Source organism: Lipotes vexillifer, unplaced genomic scaffold, assembly GCF_000442215.2.
Source record: "Lipotes vexillifer unplaced genomic scaffold, Lipotes_vexillifer_v1.1 scaffold907, whole genome shotgun sequence".
Taxonomy (NCBI): domain Eukaryota; kingdom Metazoa; phylum Chordata; class Mammalia; order Artiodactyla; family Lipotidae; genus Lipotes; species Lipotes vexillifer.
Window position 1 is genome coordinate 158,682 of NW_006795956.1, and position 19,277 is coordinate 177,958.

General features: G+C 39.2%; 1 protein-coding gene across 2 annotated transcripts in view; it reads left to right on the forward strand.

Moving 5' to 3' along the window:
• The window catches only part of GPD2 (glycerol-3-phosphate dehydrogenase 2), a 132,249-nt gene that overhangs the window by 38,739 nt on the left and 74,233 nt on the right, over positions 1 to 19,277 (forward strand). For both annotated transcript variants that reach the window (XM_007467986.1, XM_007467987.1), the window contains one exon: positions 15,760 to 15,931. In XM_007467986.1, coding sequence (XP_007468048.1) covers positions 15,760 to 15,931 — 172 coding nt within the window. The remainder of the gene's footprint in view (positions 1 to 15,759; positions 15,932 to 19,277) is intronic.

Sequence of the window (19,277 nt, forward strand, 5' to 3'; positions counted from 1 at the left end):
CATTCCTGCACTCTAAGCTCTGCATCCCCTGGCCCCTAGCTTGTGCTCATTTGATATTCCTGGTGCAAAGCTTCCTTCCTAAAATACAGGCAGAGGTCGTATTCCAAATACAAACGGGTTGATTGTTAAAGTCGGTCAGTTGTTTCAGCACCTTTGGTGACGGGATAGTGCTGTAAGTGTTCAGCTGCCAGGTCAGCTCACAAAACCCTTTTAAATTAGCTTGTACTTGCAAGGAAAAGAATAAAAGGAAAACTATTGTATATACTTTTTTGATTAATTAAATGGAAAACAATGAAATCCACTAAGATGTGGTTCACTTACCTTTTACTCAGGTGCTTGAATAAAAGCTACTGTAGGTGAGGAAATAGAGACGTTTGTGAAGACTGGCATTTCTTGTGGGCAGGTTGGAGGTTAGAGGTGATAGCAAAGATTTTTTTGTTCCACTTTACTTCATGGTGTGGCTTTTCTTCATGCAAGCATACTATTAACATTTATGTTATGTTTTTCAGTGTTGAAGAGTCTCCACTGTTGACCCAAGTGAGGCCTAGAGATTTTTTTTTCTTTTGAGATAAATAAGGTCAGATTTAGAAAGGATGGAGATCATGGCCTAAGGAGAGAGCTGTTATTATTGTTGTTGTTATTATATTTTGGAGCTGGGCAACCTAAATCTTCAATTCCAGCGAGGAAGCTGATGGGGGAAAGATGAATGGAATGTTGGCCTCTTTTGACTGTGTCCACCTGCAGGGAAGGAGGTTTGTGACCACAGATGGCATCTACACTCCAGGCCCCCTCCAGTGATACATGTAGGATTTTTTTGAGTAGTCTGGGAGAGACTTCCTATTCATTCCATTTTCCCTCTCTTTTTATTTCCTCACCCACATGTAGGTGACTAGGTTTCCACAAAGCCTTCTTGATTTTTCCCTTCCCCAGACCAGCTATATGCCAAGGAATAGGAGGCTGTGTAGTGGGATATAAACTTCCCAGCACTATCTTAAATCCCACCAGGGATGTAGCAAGCAAACACCCCTACAGTGGTGTGCAGATTTCCAAGAGTAAGGTCTTTGTCATTCACTGTTTAGTATAGGTCTGTTTAATAATAAACTTTTCATTGGAAGGGACCTAGAAGACATCCAGTCTTCCTCTCGGGACAGTTTGCTTTTCTCGGGTCTCCTTACTATTTAGTGAAAGGGAAGTGTTACTTCATGGGACAGCTTACTTTTCTAATTCCAAGCTGGTGGGAGAATGGAGTTTAAATTAGGAGAGAGGGCCCTGGGTAGCTTTGGAGGTGGTAAACCTTAGCAAGGAGCAGTGGTGGAGAGCGTTACAGTCAGGGCTGCAGGAGGGTTCCTCAGGGGGGTGGGAAGAATGGGGGCAAAACTAGGGTAGGATTGCAAACTTTTAACTGAGGGCTGCCTCGGGCATTTGTCTTTTCATTAGACAGTGAAGGCCTTTTTTTGGAAACTTCAAAAAATTTTAAACTCCACATTTCTTTCATACCTTCTAGGTCCTAGCTGGAAACAGGTGTAACGGTGTGGGCTCCTTTTTAACCCCAGCGGTGTGGTTGATGTAACAAAGATTCTTTTAGGTCTGAGGGTGGCCCTCTCATGTACCACGTACTCAAAGTGTTCCTTCCATTACCCACTCTGTAGGTGTGGTAGGCTTTGTGAGCCTGCTCTGAGGTGAAGCCTGAGAACCACAGAGAGCTTTCTCAAAGCCTAGATGTGAATATTTTTTTCTTTCTGCACCATGCATGGGCAGGGAAACTCTTTTCAGTGTGAGGAGTGATATTATTAGAATCAAGGAAATGAGAGATTCTCATCGATGTTCTGTTCATCAGCAACGTAACAGAAAGGACGAGAACACGATCTTTGGAGCGTCTTTGCAGGCTGTCTGCATCTGACACCCAGCTCTGCTTCTGAACAGCTGAGTGACTATGGGCAATTTTCTCAAATTCTCTAGGCCTCATTTTTCCCCCATCTGCAAGATGGGGAGAACAGTGGTACTTCCCTCATAGGACCGTTGATGAGCAGTAAAGCCTGGGAGAATTCCTGGAATATAGTAAACTTGCCAAAAGTGTTAGTTATTCCCAGGTGATATGAATATAAAGTGTGAATACCTATATGAATATATAGTGAGCACGAAAGTTGCTCTCATCTTTGGAGACCCTTGGGTTCAGGGATGCCGTGTTAAGACTTTGAGGTTTAGTAGCAAATGGCCAGTCCTTCATCTGAGCTTGTAGGAGAATGGCTACAAACGGTCACACAAACACCCTTCTGTTTTCTCTTCTACTTGATTCCTGATCTGAAGATGAGCCAGTAACAAGGTAGACAATGCCAATTATTGGCTGAAACTTTCTTCCTGTTGTAAGTAATAAACTCCTTGAAGTTCCCACTGTGTGTTTTTTTTTTTTCCTATTTAAGCTTATATAATTTATGGCAGACTTGATTTATATGGTGATATTTTCCTAAAAAGTTATGTGCATATAGTCTTTTTGATAAATTAATGAATATATAGTACTACACTATTTGTTATGATTCTATGGTGAAACAATTTAGAAAGCTCTGTTTTTTTGGGGGGGTGTAATCCTGGTTTTTGAGGGTAAATCAGAATTTAGCTTGAAGGGGAATACAATTAAACTTATTCTTTCCTAAAGCCAGTGGTGTAGGAATATTTGTTAACGACAGGATCTTCATGCTTTGCAAAATAGCCTCTCACTTTGTAAGAGACAGCCTATACTTTGAGTGGATTACTAAAGGCTATAGTTTACTTTGTTATGCATGTTAATGAAGGGAACATGAAAAACACGATAGTGGTGAGGTTAGTGAGTTGATAGTATTAGGTGAGTTGAATTATAGGTAAACCTATATACCACCTTTGTGAGGAAAAATACCTATGCTAATGCGAGGCAAAATGATGTATGAAAGTTAAAATCCATAGGAATTTTGAGAACATTGTTTTACTCTCGGTCTCTCCCTCTCAATACATTATTTGTAAGAGATCCTAGTAAACAAGGGTCTTTTGATTGGTAGTACCAGTGACCCCAAATTCAAAAGATAGGATTGGTGCAGCAGCAAAAAAAAATGGAATGATTATATCTAGTCAAAGTAAGATCTACTTTGGGGGTTATTTTAATGGATCCTCAAATGAAAAGATATTTAGCTCCCTGAATGTGTCTGTTAAACAAGTGTGGCCGGGTTTCGGTGAGCTTGTTACTGTGCACAGATTATGAAAGTTTCCAGAACTCTAGTTTCTTTATAAGGTAAAGATACTGTCACTTTACTCCCAGGCTTTTCCCCCCCTGCCAAGCACTAACCAGTTCAGAATATACAAGATATGATCACAGTACCTGACACATTAGTAGGTCTTTAGTATCTATTATACCTCTTTCTTTCCCCCCTCCCCCCCGATATAGGATATAAAATATTTGAAATAGACCTAGCCTTGTTTGGCGTAATAAGAAAGATACAACACCAGGTTTCTTTAAATAGCTGAGCTTTTGATTGGCATAATGCTGCTTACATTAACTGCTGGCCAGAGAAACTGGTAGACGTTAGAGAAACCTTAAGATGAATATCAATCAAACAGAAATCAAAATTATAAGCACAGGGCTTCCCTGGTGGCGCAGTGGTTGAGAATCTGCCTGCCAATGCAGTGGACACGAGTTCGAGCCCTGGTTGGGGAAGATCCCACATGCCGCGGAGCGGCTAGCCCCGTGTGCCAAAACTACCGAGCCTGCGCGTCTGGAGCCTGTGCTCCACAACGAGAGGCCACGACAATGAGAGGCCCGCGCACCGCGATGAAGAGTGGCCCCCACTAGCTGCAACTAGAGAAAGCCCACGCACAGAAATGCAGACCCAACACAGCCAAAAATAAATTAATTAATTAAAAAAAAAATTATAAGCACAACCAATCAAAATCATAAGCACACTAAATACTAGTGAGGATGTGGAGCTACAGGAACCCTCATTCACTGTTGGTGGGAGTGCAAAATGACACAGCCACTTTGGAATGCCATAGCTGGGTGGTTTCTTACAAAACTAACCATATTCTCACCATATGATCCAGCAGTCACACCTATTGATATCTACTCAAAGAAGCTGAAAACTTATGTCCACACAAAAACCTGCACATGGATATTTGTAGCAGCTTTATTCGTAATTGCCAAAACTTGGAATCAATCAAAATGGCCTTCAGTAGGCGAATGAATAAATAAACTGTGGTCCATCCACACAATGGAACATCATTCAGCACTAAAAAGAAATGAGCCATCAAGCCATGAGGAGACATGGAGGAACCTTAATGCGTATTACTCAGTGAAAGAAACCAATCTGAAAGGGCTACACACTGTATGAATCCAACCATATGACATTCCAGAAAGGGCAAAACTTTGGAGACAGTAAAAAGATCAGTGGTTGCCAGGGATGTATGCAGGGAGATGAATAGGCAGATCACAGAGGATTTTTAGGGCAATGAAAATACTTTGTGTGATACTGTGGTGATGGATACATGTCATTATACATTGTCCAAAACCATAGAATGTCCAACATCAAGAGTGAACCCTTAAGTAAACTATTGACTTTGGGTGATTATGATGTATCAATGTAGGTTCATCTTTGGTAAAAAATGTGCCACCCTGGTGAGTGAGGTTGATAATGGGGGAGGCTGTGAGTATGTGGGGCAGGAGGTATATAGGAAATCTCTGGAATGTCCTCTCGATTTTTTTTGTAAAACTAAAAGTGCTTTTTTAAGTTATACTTAAAATCATAAGCATAGCATCTAGGACAAGGTGTCAACTGAGAAAATTTCAATTGTAAAAATTCTACTTAAGTATCACTTTTCAATAGTATCTTTGATTGAATATAACTATTTATTTTTTGAATGCACTTAGTATCTTTAAGAATTTAACCTCAGTTGTAAACATTCTTCTGGCTCCTAAGCCAAAGAGTATCTGTGGGCTTGAAATCAGTAGAAATCTTCCCGAGCACTAATGTAGCTGAAATTATCACCTGACACGTTGGCTTTCTGTTTACCAGATTGCTTTTAACTTTGTGAGGTAGTTCTGGCTACCAGCCTTGTCTGTTCTCTCTGAGTAAACAGTCTTACATCTCCAGAGGCATTTTTCATAGGTTCATAAACAGCATTTCTCTTAAAAACATCTTATAAAAGTGCTGTAACAGGAACTGTTCTCAAACAGTCTTCATTTTTGTTGATTTTAATGTTTAGGTGGGAACTGTAGTGTTAGAGACCACAAGAAGAATGTATATTTAGGAGGAGAAAGGACTAGTGGTTGAATAATAGGCTTCAAGGTTCACCCGCCTGCTTAGAGAGCTGTCAGCATCAGCCTTACGTTAAACATGAAGGAAGAAATGTCTCTGCACCAGGGTTCGCTGGTGCTTGCATTTGATTATCTGTCCTTTTGGAGGTTTATCTCTATGGATTTATTTTTCTATATGGTGGGGTCTAACCCGTCAGAGGAAGATTCTGGACTGTATACAAAGTATGGGAATTGCAAATCTTGGGTTGTAATGCTAAATATATCTCGTATTTGTGTATTAAGTGGAGTAAGCTAATTGGTGTAATAAGCAGCTCCCAAAGCTCAGTGGCTTACAATGAAGGTTTCTTCCTTACTCACATTACACTTCAGTGTGGGTAGGTGGGGAATTGTTTCTTGTAGTTATTCACGGACCTATGTCCCTTTATTCTAGTGTCTTCTCCATGTTTTATAGCTTTTTGACCCACTGGATCATTTCTAGCCAGCTGTAAGGGAGGGTGGGAAGTGTGATCCAGCAGTGTTCTCTGGAAGAAGAGAAAAAGTTTTAAGCATCCAGCCATTAAATCTGTGTTCTGACTTTAATTTCTAATCAGTTTGACAAATAAGCTGCATTTTTTGATAACAGTTTTATTGTTAGAGTGTATACCAAAGACTGTATTTTCTTCTCTTGTTTAGAACCCTGTGCCTAGATTACTGGAAGAATTGTTTTTCTCCTAGAAACACAACTAAATATGTTGGGGCTGTGTCTGATATCTAAAGCTTGATGAGGATTCTGAACACATTGTATTTTCCATAAGGCGAGTTGAAACTAACTCTATATGGTTAACCGTTTCTCAGAGGCTTGTTTCATGAAAGTACTGAAATTATGCAGACAGAGCTGGAAATGTTCTTTGAAGTGCATCCTATCATTTTCCTTATAATTTTGGTTTTTATTTAACACTTCGCTCCCAAAGTGGGGCCATGGCAATATCTTTGAGTTATAACTCACATCAGGCCTTCGAGGAGTTTGTGGTGCTATTTTATTGCTGGCATACAAAATCCGCGAGGTTAACTGTACTGCGATAGGTCACACAGTGAGTCAACGACTGAGCTATGATTAGCGTTGACAGCTGGTGAGCTTGTAGGCTGTTGCTAACTGAGCAACATTGACATTCATTTTGATTTGACTTTGCATTTCACTTTCAACTATTTATCCATTTTAAGGCCTCCTTAAGAAACTTTTTAGGGATATTGTGGAACTGAGGAAACTTTCTAGAAATGCTTTGGGAAAAGTCTACTAGCTTCCATCTCCAGCTTAATAGTTACATTGTGTTAATGCTAGGTAGGCCCCCTTTTGGTAGAGTTTGCAAATTAAGAAAATAGATGCTTTAAGATGTTAAACAATGTTAGGCAAAATAATTTTACATGCTTTATTTCAAAATTTATGAATTTTCAACAAAGAAGTTCTGAGATCCAATTATGTGCTTGTGAGTATAAACTAGAAAAATTGTAAATGTGTATATATTTGATGAAATAATTCACAGAGAAATGGAAAACATGCATCACAAATTGTACCCCAAACTATTTTGAACTTAAAATAAAAATGCAGCCAAGGGCCATCTGGATTGTGAAACTTGGAAATGGTCCTTTGGCTCATTGGATCAGCATTTCATTCACCTGAGAGGGATGTGGGGTCGGGGGGGAAGTGAGTCCCATTTCAGTTCTGTATTCATTTCCAAATGTATGTGTTAGGGAGGTTTTTAAGGAAAAGTGCTATTTCGTGGAACCCTCAGTGTCACTGCCCGGGGTGTCTGGCCATGGGCAAAGCAGGTTCTCTCAGACTTCTGATTCCACTGGCTGCCATCAGCTGTTCCCTGCAACGCTGGTGCCTGCAAGGTGGGTGGACCTAGAGCCCTAGGTAACCCACACATTCAGGGAAAGATAACCTAGCAGAGCTGAGGACATGGGATTTGGAGTCAAACCAGGGATCAGATTCTGATTCTCTCAGTTACTTGCCCAAAGAATAACAAAACTCCGTTTACTCACTGGTCAAAGGATGACTCCCTCCTTTTTTTTATTATTATTATTTATTTTTGCTGTGTTGGGTCTTCGTCTCTGTGCGCAGACTTTCTCTAGTTGTGGCAAGCGGGGGCCGCTCTTCGTCGCGGTGCGCGGGCCTCTCACTATCGCGGCCTCTCTTGTTGCGGAGCACAGGCTCCAGACTCGCAGGCTCAGTAGTTGTGGCTCACGGGCTCTAGTTGCCCCGCGGCACGTGGGATCCTCCCAGACCAGGGCTCGAACCCGTGTCCCCTGCATTAGCAGGCGGATTCTCAAACACTGCGCCACCAGGGAAGCCCCCCTTCTGTGTCATGGTAAGACCCAAGGGACCCGACTTGTTAGTGTGTGGGCTAGCAGCAGCTCTTCTTCCCTCTGTGCACTCCCTGCTCTCAGGCTCCCTCTCTAGATCCTTTCATTCTCAGCACACTATTGGAATTGAAGAGCAATAGCAAGTTCAGACACCTCCAAACACGTATTCTATGTCTTTAAAATACTCATTTGAAAACTGGTAAAACGTATCCCTCAAACCTCAGATCACGTAGTTATGTGATTTTATTTGAAGTAGATTCAGACAAAGCCAAAGGGTTTTCCCTATTTTTCAGCTGTAAAAAAGTTTTATAATTTAATGGTTTGGCTATGTCGTGATTGGTATTAAAAGAGCTTCTTTGCGATTTCTTAAAGGAATCACAACCACTTAAAGGCACGATATAGCACCTTCAAGGTGAGCTAGAGCTCTTTTCTCAGCCACCCTAGAAAGATGGACTTGTCTTATTTTCTCTTGTCTGGTCCCCATTGGAGATGATGGTCCACCCATTAGCCAGTCTTCCTACTGAGTAATAATGAATCCCTCACCCAGTACGTTTATATTGAGAAATGTTGCTTTTACTGTCCTGTTAAGTATAAGAAGAAACACCATTGTTTAGAATCAAAGTGATTCAGGAGGTGAAAGGTCATTAAAACATCTTAGGATTCATTCTAAGGAGATGCTTACTGCATTTCCTTTCCAGGAATATGGAAATATGGTATTTTTCAGTGACAACAAAACATGAAGCAATTTCCCCTTAAATCTAATGATTCCATTATCAATATATATGATTCAATCACACAATGAGAGAGAGAAAGAGAGAGAGAGAGAGTGATAGTTGCAGTAAGAAGTGATTTGCATGAAACCCTACTTTATTCTCCAATTATTACTCTACATGATTACAGGACAACCTGGTTGTTAATTGCATGTGGTCGTTAAGTATGCACTTCTTTCAGAAATAGACACTAATTATTAGATCTTGTTTTCGGTCTCACCTGAAGTTGCAAATGTCTAGGATATATATTTTTTTAAATTTGCAAGTCTAATGGTGTACAGACATAGTAAAACTGAACTCATTCTGAATCCCATTTTGTTCTCTGGGATATAAACGCTCAAAGATTATGAGCTCGGCTTTCAATTCTGTATAGGTGTTCTATGTGCCAGTCTCTTGACAAAAGCCATATGTTTGCTATCAGAATGCTGGAGGAATTTTATGTTTTTAAAATGTAGAGGAACCTTTGCTTACAAGTTAAAAAAACCCCACCTACTTCCCCACAGCTCACGATAATTAAGTATAATCAGAAATAACAACATCAAAGTAATACTAAATATTAGGTATTCTCCTAATTCTACCAAGATAAGAATTTTTTGTTTTGGATCTGTGCTTGGACTTATGCTAGGCACAAGGCAGTTTGCTTTGTGTCTTGGGCTCTCCTTTCTTCCGACGTCAGTGGCTGAATTAGGTAATAGATCCTGAATCTGATAGTGCTGAACTTGTCCGGTCTTTAGTCCAGGCTTAGCAAACTTATATGCCTGCAGGGGCCAGGCTGGGATGATGAAAGTGTGAAGCCAGTGAGTGGAAATCCTGGGCTAACAAGGGTGCACAGCCCTGCCTAAGGGCAGCAGCTGCTGTTCAGTTTCAGCAGATTGATCTCAGAAAGAAATCCTAATTTTTATGTGAAATATAACAACTTATGTTATTTATTTATATTATTTTTAAGTTGAAGTATAGTTAACTCACAATGTTATATTTGTTCCAGGTGTACAACATAGTGATTTGATATTTTTATAGATTATGCACCAAAGTTAGTAGAGTATTAATGACTACATTCCCTGTGGTGTACATTACATCCCTGTGACTTATTTATTTTATAACTGGTAGTTTGTACCTCTTAATTCCCTTTACCTATTTCTCCCATCCTCCCACCCTCTCCCCTCTGGTGACCTGGGTATTTACCTGAAGAAAATAAAAACACTAATTCCATAAGATACATGCACCCCAGTGTTCATTGCTGCGTTATTTACAATAGGCAAACATGGAAGCAACCTGTGTCCACTGACAGATGAATAAAGAAGATGTGGTATATATATGCAATGAATATTAGCCACAAAAAAAGAGTGAAATCTTCCCATTTGTGACCACATGGGTAGACCTGGAGGGTATTATGCTGATTGAAATTCGTCAGATAAAGACAAATACTGTATATTTTTAGTTATATGTGAAATCTGAAAAACATGAACAAATGTTACAAAACAGAAATAGAGTCACAGATATGGAGAACAATTTTTAAATATTGGATGTGTAACTCACGTTTTTAAGAAAGTAGTGTGCTGACCAATTCACTACAATGACTTCTGGTTTTAGCACATGCTGTGCCTACTTCCTTTCCTGGCATTTTCACCCAGCTAATGCCTATTAGACTTTCTTGACCTGATTTAGCCGTGGTTTCCAGGAAACCTTCTCAGGTCTGGCTCATGCCTCCCATGGCTCTTATAGCTTCTTCTCTATCTTTAATCCACCTGTTAAGCAATATTATAATTTCCTCTTTATCTTTTTTGTTTTGTCCTCCAGTCTGTAGAATTCTTGAGGGCCTCCACTGGATAAGGAAGTGCAGTGGTGCGTGAGGTGTCTTCTTAGGTGACTTAGGGCATGTTGCCTTTCCAAGCCTTCTCCCAGAATCTCTGGATCAGTCCAGATTCCTGGTTAATCAACTGCCTCGATTAATTTGTCTGCGAAGTTTGATCAGCAGGTCTGGGAAGATTTGGAGCACAAAGGCCCCCTTTTCTTAAAGTGTGCTCTTACTTACCACTACTGTTTTATTCCTACTGCTTTTCTTTTATTTCTCCTCAATCGACATATTCTAGGGAAGGTAGAGTACAGATGTGTTTCTGTGACTCAAAGCCATATGAAGCCCAAATGAGTCTTTCTCTTGTCATAATTATAAGGAGGGCCTTAGGCTGTGTTTACTGCCTCTAAAATAAACTTGTGCTTAGCTTCTCAGTTGCAACACTTTCCAGCTTTTATGAAAAAAATAAACAAAAATAAAGTGTTGTTTTAAATGTAGTGTCATAAATTACCCTCAATAGTGCCGTATATTTAAAAAAATATATTTTGGGAAGGATTGTTCAGCAAAACCCCCACGACAGAACCATACCACAAAAAAACCCCCAAACTTTCTGCATTTGATAACTGGTGATATCTCATCCTATTATAACTATTTAGTCTATTTCTTAATTTTTCTCAAATTATACGTGGAATCAGTATGTTGTAGTGATGTAAAACTTAGTCTGTGTCACCAGGCTGCATAAGTTCAATTCCTAGCTCTACCATATACCAGCTGTATAATCATAGGCCAAGTGCTTAACTTCTGTGTCTCAGTTACTCCTTCTGTAAAATGGAAATCATAGTAGTACTTAACTCATAGAGTCATTGTGAGGATCAAGTGAGTGAAAAAAGTAATACCCTAATAATAATGCCTGGCGCATAATTGCTGTGTATATGGTTACTTATTATTATTATTATTATTTTAAATAATTCTACAGTATTTCTATTTATTGATTGATTGACTGATTGGCTGTGTTGGGTCTTCGTTTCTGTGCGTGGGCTTTCTCTAGTTGCGGCAAGCGGGGGCCACTCTTCATCGCGGTGCTCGGGCCTCTCACTGTCGTGGCCTCTCTTGTTGCGGAGCACAGCCTCCAGACACACAGGCTCAGCAGTTGTGGCTCACGGGCCTAGTTGCTCCACGGCATATGGGATCTTCCCAGACCAGGGCTCGAACCCATGTCCCCTGCACCGGCAGGCAGACTCTCAACCACTGTGCCACCAGGGAAGCCCCTTATTATTTTTTAAGTCAAGTTTATTGAGGTATGATTTGGGGTGTAATTTACATTCAGTAAAATTCAGCCTTTATAACGTACAGTTCTGTGAGTTTTGACAAGAGCATATGGTCATATAACCACCACCACAGTCAAGATATAGAACATTTCTGTCATCCTCAAAAGCTCTCATATTCTCTGTAGTCATTCCTCCCCACCACATCTCCAGACCCTGACCATCAGTGATCTGTTTTCTGACCATATACTTTTGCTTTTACAGAACATCATGTAAATGGAATCATGCCCTATGTAGACTTCTGAGTCTTTCTTCTCTCACTTGGCACAGGGATTGGCAAACTTTTCTCTAAAGGGCCCGGCAGTACATGTTTTAGGCTTGTAGGCCATACCTTCTCTGTTGCACCTACTCCTCTCTGCTATTGCAGTCGTGTACTAGGCATGAATGATTGGGTGTGGCTGTGTTGCAATAAAACTTTATTAAAATAGGTAGCAGCCAGATTTGGGTGGAAAGCCATAACTTTTCAACCTGTGACTTAGCATGATGCTTTTGAGATCCATTCATGTTGTTGTGACTATCAGTAATTTGTTCTTTTTATTGCCAATTACTATTCCAGTGCATGGATGCACGAGAGTTTGTTTAGTCATTCATCAGTTGAAGGATGTTCGAGGTTTTAATAATTTTTGGCAATTATAAATAAAGCCACTGTAAATATTTGCCTACAGGTTTTTGTGTGAACACAGGTTTTGATTTCTCTTGAGTAAATCACCTGGAGGGGGGGCACTGTATGGTAAGTGTATGTTCACCTTTATTAAAAACTCTCAAATTGTTTTCCAAAATGGCTGGATTATTTTGCATCTCCATCAACAATATAAGAGAGTCCCAATTGTGTTGTATCACCACCAGCACTTGGTATTGTCCATTTCTTTGTTAGATTTAAGCTACTCTGAAAAACTATGACGCATCTTAGAAACTAAAGATGCTTACCTTTATGTTGTATTAAGTCAAAAGCTCTTGAAGGGCTTTACACATGGAAGTGACATTATTTGGGTTTTTACATTACCCCAGCTTCTGTATGGAGAATGACTTGGAAGGAGGAATGGTAACTGTGTGAAGACCTGTAGGAGGATATCATTTTAATACAGAGGAAAGGGAAGATACCTGGACTTGAAAGACAGTGAAGATGATGTGACTAGATGTGAGAATTGTTTTAGGTGGTGGAATTTATAGAACTCAGTGACTGACCAGATAGGAGACTTAAGAGAGTGGCACAAGCAACTAGATATATAATGGTACCTTCACTGAAATGAGGAAAATTTATAGGGAAAAAGGTTTGGGGAGATAAAGTTATCAGTAGAATTTTGAGATAATGTGAGACATCGAAATGAAGACATCGAAATGAAGTAGGAAGTTTGATATCCAGGTTCTGGAATAGGGGAGCATAATTGAGGGTCAGGGTGGTATGAAAGATATCTGATAATATGGAGGAAGAGGATGTTCCCTAGAGAGAGTTTTTAGTCATCTGAGAAGAGTGAATAGGACAGACTCAAGAGGAACCTCAGTGATTAATGTTGGACAGCAGATAGACATCCAAAAGAAACTAGAGAGTGAGTTCAAGAGGCTGGAGGGAGAGAGAGAGAGAGAGAGAGAGAGAGAGAGAGAGAGAGAGGGGATTTCAGACTGACATCTTCCAGATGCTGAGGTGAGTGAATGTGCTGAGATGACAACTGAAATGAAGGATGAAAAGTGCTCACTGGGTTTGGCAGCATAGTGGACATTGGTCACTGAGTTTGGCAGCATAGTGGACATTGGTCAGTGTTGGTGGTCTGGTCATGGTGGTGGTGCTGGTGTATGTGAAAATCCATATTAAACTTGAGTTGGGGAGTGAAGGGGAGGTGAGGCAGTAGAAAAGCAAGCGTATACAGTTACTTCAAGAATTTTCAGGCTGATTGTTAGAAATATATGTAAGAGACATTTTTTACTGTTTGTTAGGATGAGACAGGTTAGAGCGTACTGATGAGAAGTATGAGGCAGGGGATGAGGGCAGGAGAAACAGCATAGTCAGTGGAGAGATGCACAAAAGGCATGAGAAACGCCCATCAGATCTGGTGTACTTGCTGAAGAAGAGGTTCTGCTGAGTTTAATCTCCGTGGTTGCAACCTGTGAGCAGAGTAGAATGGGGTCTGTTAGTATTGCCAAGTTCTAATGAACTCTACCATAGTACCGTCCTTACATTTATTTTCACCTATTTCTAGAAAACTTACCAAGCAGCAAATGTCAGCACAATTCTTTTGATGTGTGAAAATGCTCTGGCAGTTTAGTCACTTGTCAGTCTCATGTTCAAGTCTTATCCATCTGTCATGGCCCAGTTGAAAGCCTCAGATGAAAGACTCTCCCTCTCTAATCTGAATGGTCATAGCTTGGTGCTTTTTTTTTTTCCCTCTATTTTGGCATTTGTTCTTGTATGTGTTTACCATGTGTGTGTGTGTGTGTGTGTGTGTGTGTGGTTTTTTTCATTCTTCTCCTTAGATGATGGAAAACAAAGACCATGACTGAAAGGCGTCTTATATTCTCCACAGCACCTAGCCAGTTACATTTATTTAGCTTGTTACCTTAAATGCATGTAAATATGAACATGGGGAAATGGTTATTAGCAGACAATTAGGAGGAGTTATATAAGGAAGTGCAAGATTTTTGTGGTTTGGAATCTGAATTAATAGTCTGAAAAATTATGGTACCAGATTATAACGTTTTGTATTTATGATACTTAGTAAAATATGTTTTGAAAGTTTCCTGTTCCCTGCTATTAAGGAATCAAATTATTTAACAATAATACAACTCCTCTTTGGTGTAATTAATAGTTTACTACCTACTTTCATATCATGATTCCCTTACTGAGGGTAACCCAAAGATAAAGAGATAGAGACATCACAGGGGTTTCATCCCACATTGCAAATGAAGAAACCAAAGCCAGAGAGATAATCGGTCAAAAGTCCCTTTACTAGTAAACACAAGTGCTAAGATATAAGCCAGGACCCTCTGATTCTAATCCAGGTTTCTTTCAATGTGCTCTATGGCTTTTAGGGTTTTTTTAATAGAAATCCAATTGGCCTGATAATAATTAAATCCAATTATAAGGAGCACTTTGGTCTATTTTATTTAAATGAATAAAAAATCACTTATCAGAACAATCTCTTGGTCAGAGCTAAGACCACCTTTTCTGGAAGAAGCTTGGCCTTGTGGTTCAGAGCTTCATGCATGGCCCTTCAGCAGAATGGGAAGAATGCTGCCCTTGTGGGTTGTGCTGACGCTGTGATTTAAAGAAAAGAAAATAGAAGCCACGTATCTGTGGAATACTAACTGTTAGAGCAACAGTGACCAGCACTGTTCAGTATAGTGAACGAACCTGGTATTCGCATTTTGGAGAAAAAACAGATACATATCTGTTTTTCTAAGCTTTTGACTCTGACTTACTACTTTTTTTTATATATAGACTAGCATCATTTCTGATTTAGGATGATAACATATTCTAATGAAAGAACTAGAAATAAGGAAGGTCATTATCATTTAGGGGGCTATGGCTGGCTTTAATTATATTATTGTTAAAGCTTTCACAAATTGAAATAGCGTGTATTAAATATATAAAATCTATAATTTTCTGTTAAAACGTTGAATGGGGAAGCCTCTGACTAAAATCTTTATATAATATTATTCCCATTGGCCAGAGCTGATTTTAAACTGGATAATAACGTCTGTTGTGAACAGATTCTTTTTAATTGTACTGACTTTAACTTATAGATCCCCAAACTCAAGAATATATTTTTGTCAGGGGAATTAAGGAATGAAGAACATATACTTTTAAGAAATTGCGGAAAGGCATAAAGTGCTTTTTCCTCCTCCTTTCCACACTTCTAAATGTTATCTGAATGAATGGCTGCTACCGGGTAAAACATTTCCTTATGTTCTCCTATAAATTGTCTTAGACAAGGTATTTGGGAATTGCTGTACAGTGTGGGAATTAATTGAACTTGGTTGTATATGAAACCAAAACGATCAGTTGAGATATTGAATCTGAAACCAGGTGTTCCACGGTTAAATAGTTATGATTCATGGAAAAAAAAAAAAACCCCACAGAATTTTAAGGACTTTTTTTTTCTCCAAGGCAGTTGGTTCTATCACTCACTCCATGTGGACTGTAGACTCTGGTCTAGCTCTGGTTATCCTTATCTCCATTACAAATCTTTTTTTAGTACATCGTAAAATGTATTAAATTGGCATTCCAGACAAACATTTGAAAATGGTCTTTTACCTCAGGTGAACCTGGCCTTTGTTGAAGCAGCAGACTACATCTCAGAACCTGTTAACAGGGAGCCTCCTTCCAGAGAAGCTCAGATACTGACTTTGAAAAACACGTCTGAATTCGATATACTTGTCATTGGAGGAGGAGCAACAGGAAGTGGCTGTGCCCTAGACGCAGTCACCAGAGGTGAGTCCTGGTGTGGGTGGATGTAACACAGGTAAAGGTTTCATCTGTCCTTCTGATATAAACACACAGTGTGCGCTCCGTGCTGGGAAGTCACGTTTCTCTTGCATTGCTTAATTTTCCATTCTTTGTGAAGCACCTTCCCGTTGTTAAAATGTAGGTACTTGCACAATTTTGAAATGAAGTGTAGTTTGTCTTTTTCACTGAAATGAATATATTTAAAAAGAAAACTTTATATTCCTGTGAATTCATTGATTTGATGTTCTGGTTAGTTTTTTTAATACACAGTAAAGTACATTTATGTGAAATAAAATTATTTGTATATCACCTAAAATCACATTTATGTCAGTGATTTATCTTTAATAAAAAGATTTATTAAAATGAATTAATCTATTAAAATAATTCTTTTTGTTTCTCTATTAAAATAATCTCTTCCAATGAAATACAGACTACAGTTTGGGAAACTCTAGTTCAGGTGACTGAATAATGCAAAGGACTTGCTAACCTGTAGTTCTGTCTCACTCTATGAGTCAGCTTCAGGAAAGATATTATGAGAAGTTCTTTCCAAATGGCAACAGGATATATAAAGAAAGAAATTTTAGTATGGAACACCAAGGCTCTTACATATGATATATTTAATGATTTGCTTCTTTTGCCTGTGGTTATTAGTGTGGAGTTTGGAATCAAAGAAATCTGAGTACATATCCTGGCTGAGCTGCTTTATCAGATGTATGTATGTGTATACACACACACACACACACACATACACTTAAGCAAGTTACTTAATTTCTCTAAGGTCCCTCATCTTTCAAATAAGGAAAGAAATATCTTCCGTTAATGATTGTTATGAGGATTAAATGCATAATCATGAAGAGGATTTAAAACAGTGCTTGTCACACAAAGTAGAAACTCAATAAATTGTAGATAGTATTATAGCTGCCATTAACAACATGAAGGCAAAAGACTTTTAGAACCAATTGTCCCGAAGAAATAATCCTTTGTGATTATTTTTAGATATATCAAATTGGACTGGGTACTGCTGCAAGGAATTTTGACTCCAAATGATTTTAGTTACTATATAAGGTTCAGTATTCATTGCAGTTTCATATTCAGTGGTAATAGTTTATTACATGGAATAATTTTTCTCAGATTAAGTTACTACCACACCCACCCTAGACTTAGTTACTTTGCATATCTGGTAGATTTTAGTTTTACAGAAATGAAATAAATTTCATTTATTTATTATATTCATTTATATGTGAGATTAGGCACACATAAGCCAAAAAGTACACTAGATTTACTGTGATTGCACAGGACCCCCACTTGAGTTTTGGTCCATGTAGACATCACAGCCTAGGTCCTTTCTGTCAATTCCAAATAATGGTAAATTCACAATAATAAGTCCTGGAACATACTCAGTTTCCTGGCACACCCTAATATTTATATAATTTTGTCTCCATCCATAGTTTATAATTTAAGCTGCATTATCCTGGGACATACCGAGTCAGATGGAAAGAAGAGTTGAAGTTACCTCAAGGTGTTTGAATTCGACACTCTTCCCTGGAGTCCTGGGAAAGAGAGTGTCAAGAGAAGACACATAGGCAGTGTAATGGGAGGTCTCGTTTGGGACTGCCCCAATTGTCCTGGGACTACCCCAGGGCTTAGAAGTTACCAGATGACAGTTTTCTGTGTCCAAGAGGATTGTTTCCCCAGTAGGGTTCAGAAAAATATTTCTTGCTATCTCCACTTATGTTCATGCTATGTACTGAAGTATACAGCAGTTCTTTTTCTTTCATTTCAACAAATATTGGCTGAGTGCCTGCTTTATGCATGGCAATATTCAAAGTACTACATGAGAATACAAAGATGTTTGATCCAGGCTCCACCCTTAGGTTGCTCCAAGTTCTGTAGTTCTGTAGTAGACTGAGTTACCCTATAGAGAATATGTGCCTTTCAGGAGGCTTGGGGGCATTGTTATATCTGCATAGAATGGTCTGGAGAAAGCAAGCTGCTATTTAGCACGGGTAGAATTTTAGTAGGCAAACATTGCTTGTTGGAAGTGTGCCAATCTGAGGGAGCATGTGAGAGGAACAGTGTGTGTGGGAAACAGCCCGTGTTTCAGTTGGGATCACCCAGGCTGTGCTGGGGAGGATATGAGAGGAGTGCAAAGGCAGGGCTGGGCCTGGGATACCAGGGAAAGGCCTTTGGACTTTACTGAACAGGCCCTCTGAGACAGTGAAGAGCATTTGTGATGAGGAAAGGATAGGCAATAAGGAAGAAGCAGGGGCTAAACTTTTAAGAGATCCAGAGACAAATAAAACAGAAAGGACGTAACTTGCTGGTGTAGTAGGATATGAATAAGGGAGGCAATATGTGCAAGAATTGTTTCTTCTTTCTTTTCTTTTTAAGATAGGAGCCATCTGAATATTTCTGTAGACTCAGAGGAGAGCCTTAACATGCAAATAATAGAAGGCTGCATGTGGGACAAGCTCTCGGGAAAATACGCGGTGTGGGATATCAAAGATATATCTTAGCTTTGGCAGGGCAAGAAGAGACATTTCTCAGAGACAGATACAAAGTGTAAAGATTCTAAGGCATAAAAGAGGGAGTCTGTGTGACTCTGAAGAGCTATTCTTAAACACTCAAAAAGAAGTGAGATGTGCTACTTATGGATAGGAGTAGGGACTTGGATGTAGAAAAGATTTAGAGAATGTGATAGGAATAGGGGTTGCTTTGCTCTGGTTAGAAAAGGATATCTGTGTGTGTGTGTGTGTGTGTGTGTGTGTGTGTGTGTGTGTGTGCCCATGTGTGTCTAATATTGCTCAGAGTTGGGGCAGAGAAAATACACGATAGGGTAGAATCCCAAATTGAGAACTGACTAGGTATCAATGACAGAAGGAGAAAATGAGAAAAGATTCCATGAAGGCAAGAAATTGTTTCAATGGAAACTTAGGACTAGTAGGGGGAGGTAAGGGGAGTTGGAAAGCCATTTTTCCCTCAAAGAGTTAGGACCGTGATTGCAGTAGCAAAAAGGCAACTACTGATTAAGTGCCTTTTATTCCTTTTCTCCTTTTGAAAAGTCTCACCTATATTTGCTTTTGTGCATTTTTTAGATATCTTTTTAAAAACATAGATAAGATCATACTGTAGTCATTACTTCGAAGTGTGTTACTTTCAAATAACAGTGTAGTTAATCAATCTTTACATGTATATGGTATTCATTGTTTTTCATGGCTGAAAAATTCATCCAAAAGACGTTCTTGTTAATGACTCTTTAGGTGGTTTCCAGTTTTTTGTTTTGTTTCATTCTGCTGTTTAAAATAATACTACTTATGAGTCAACTGCTGAA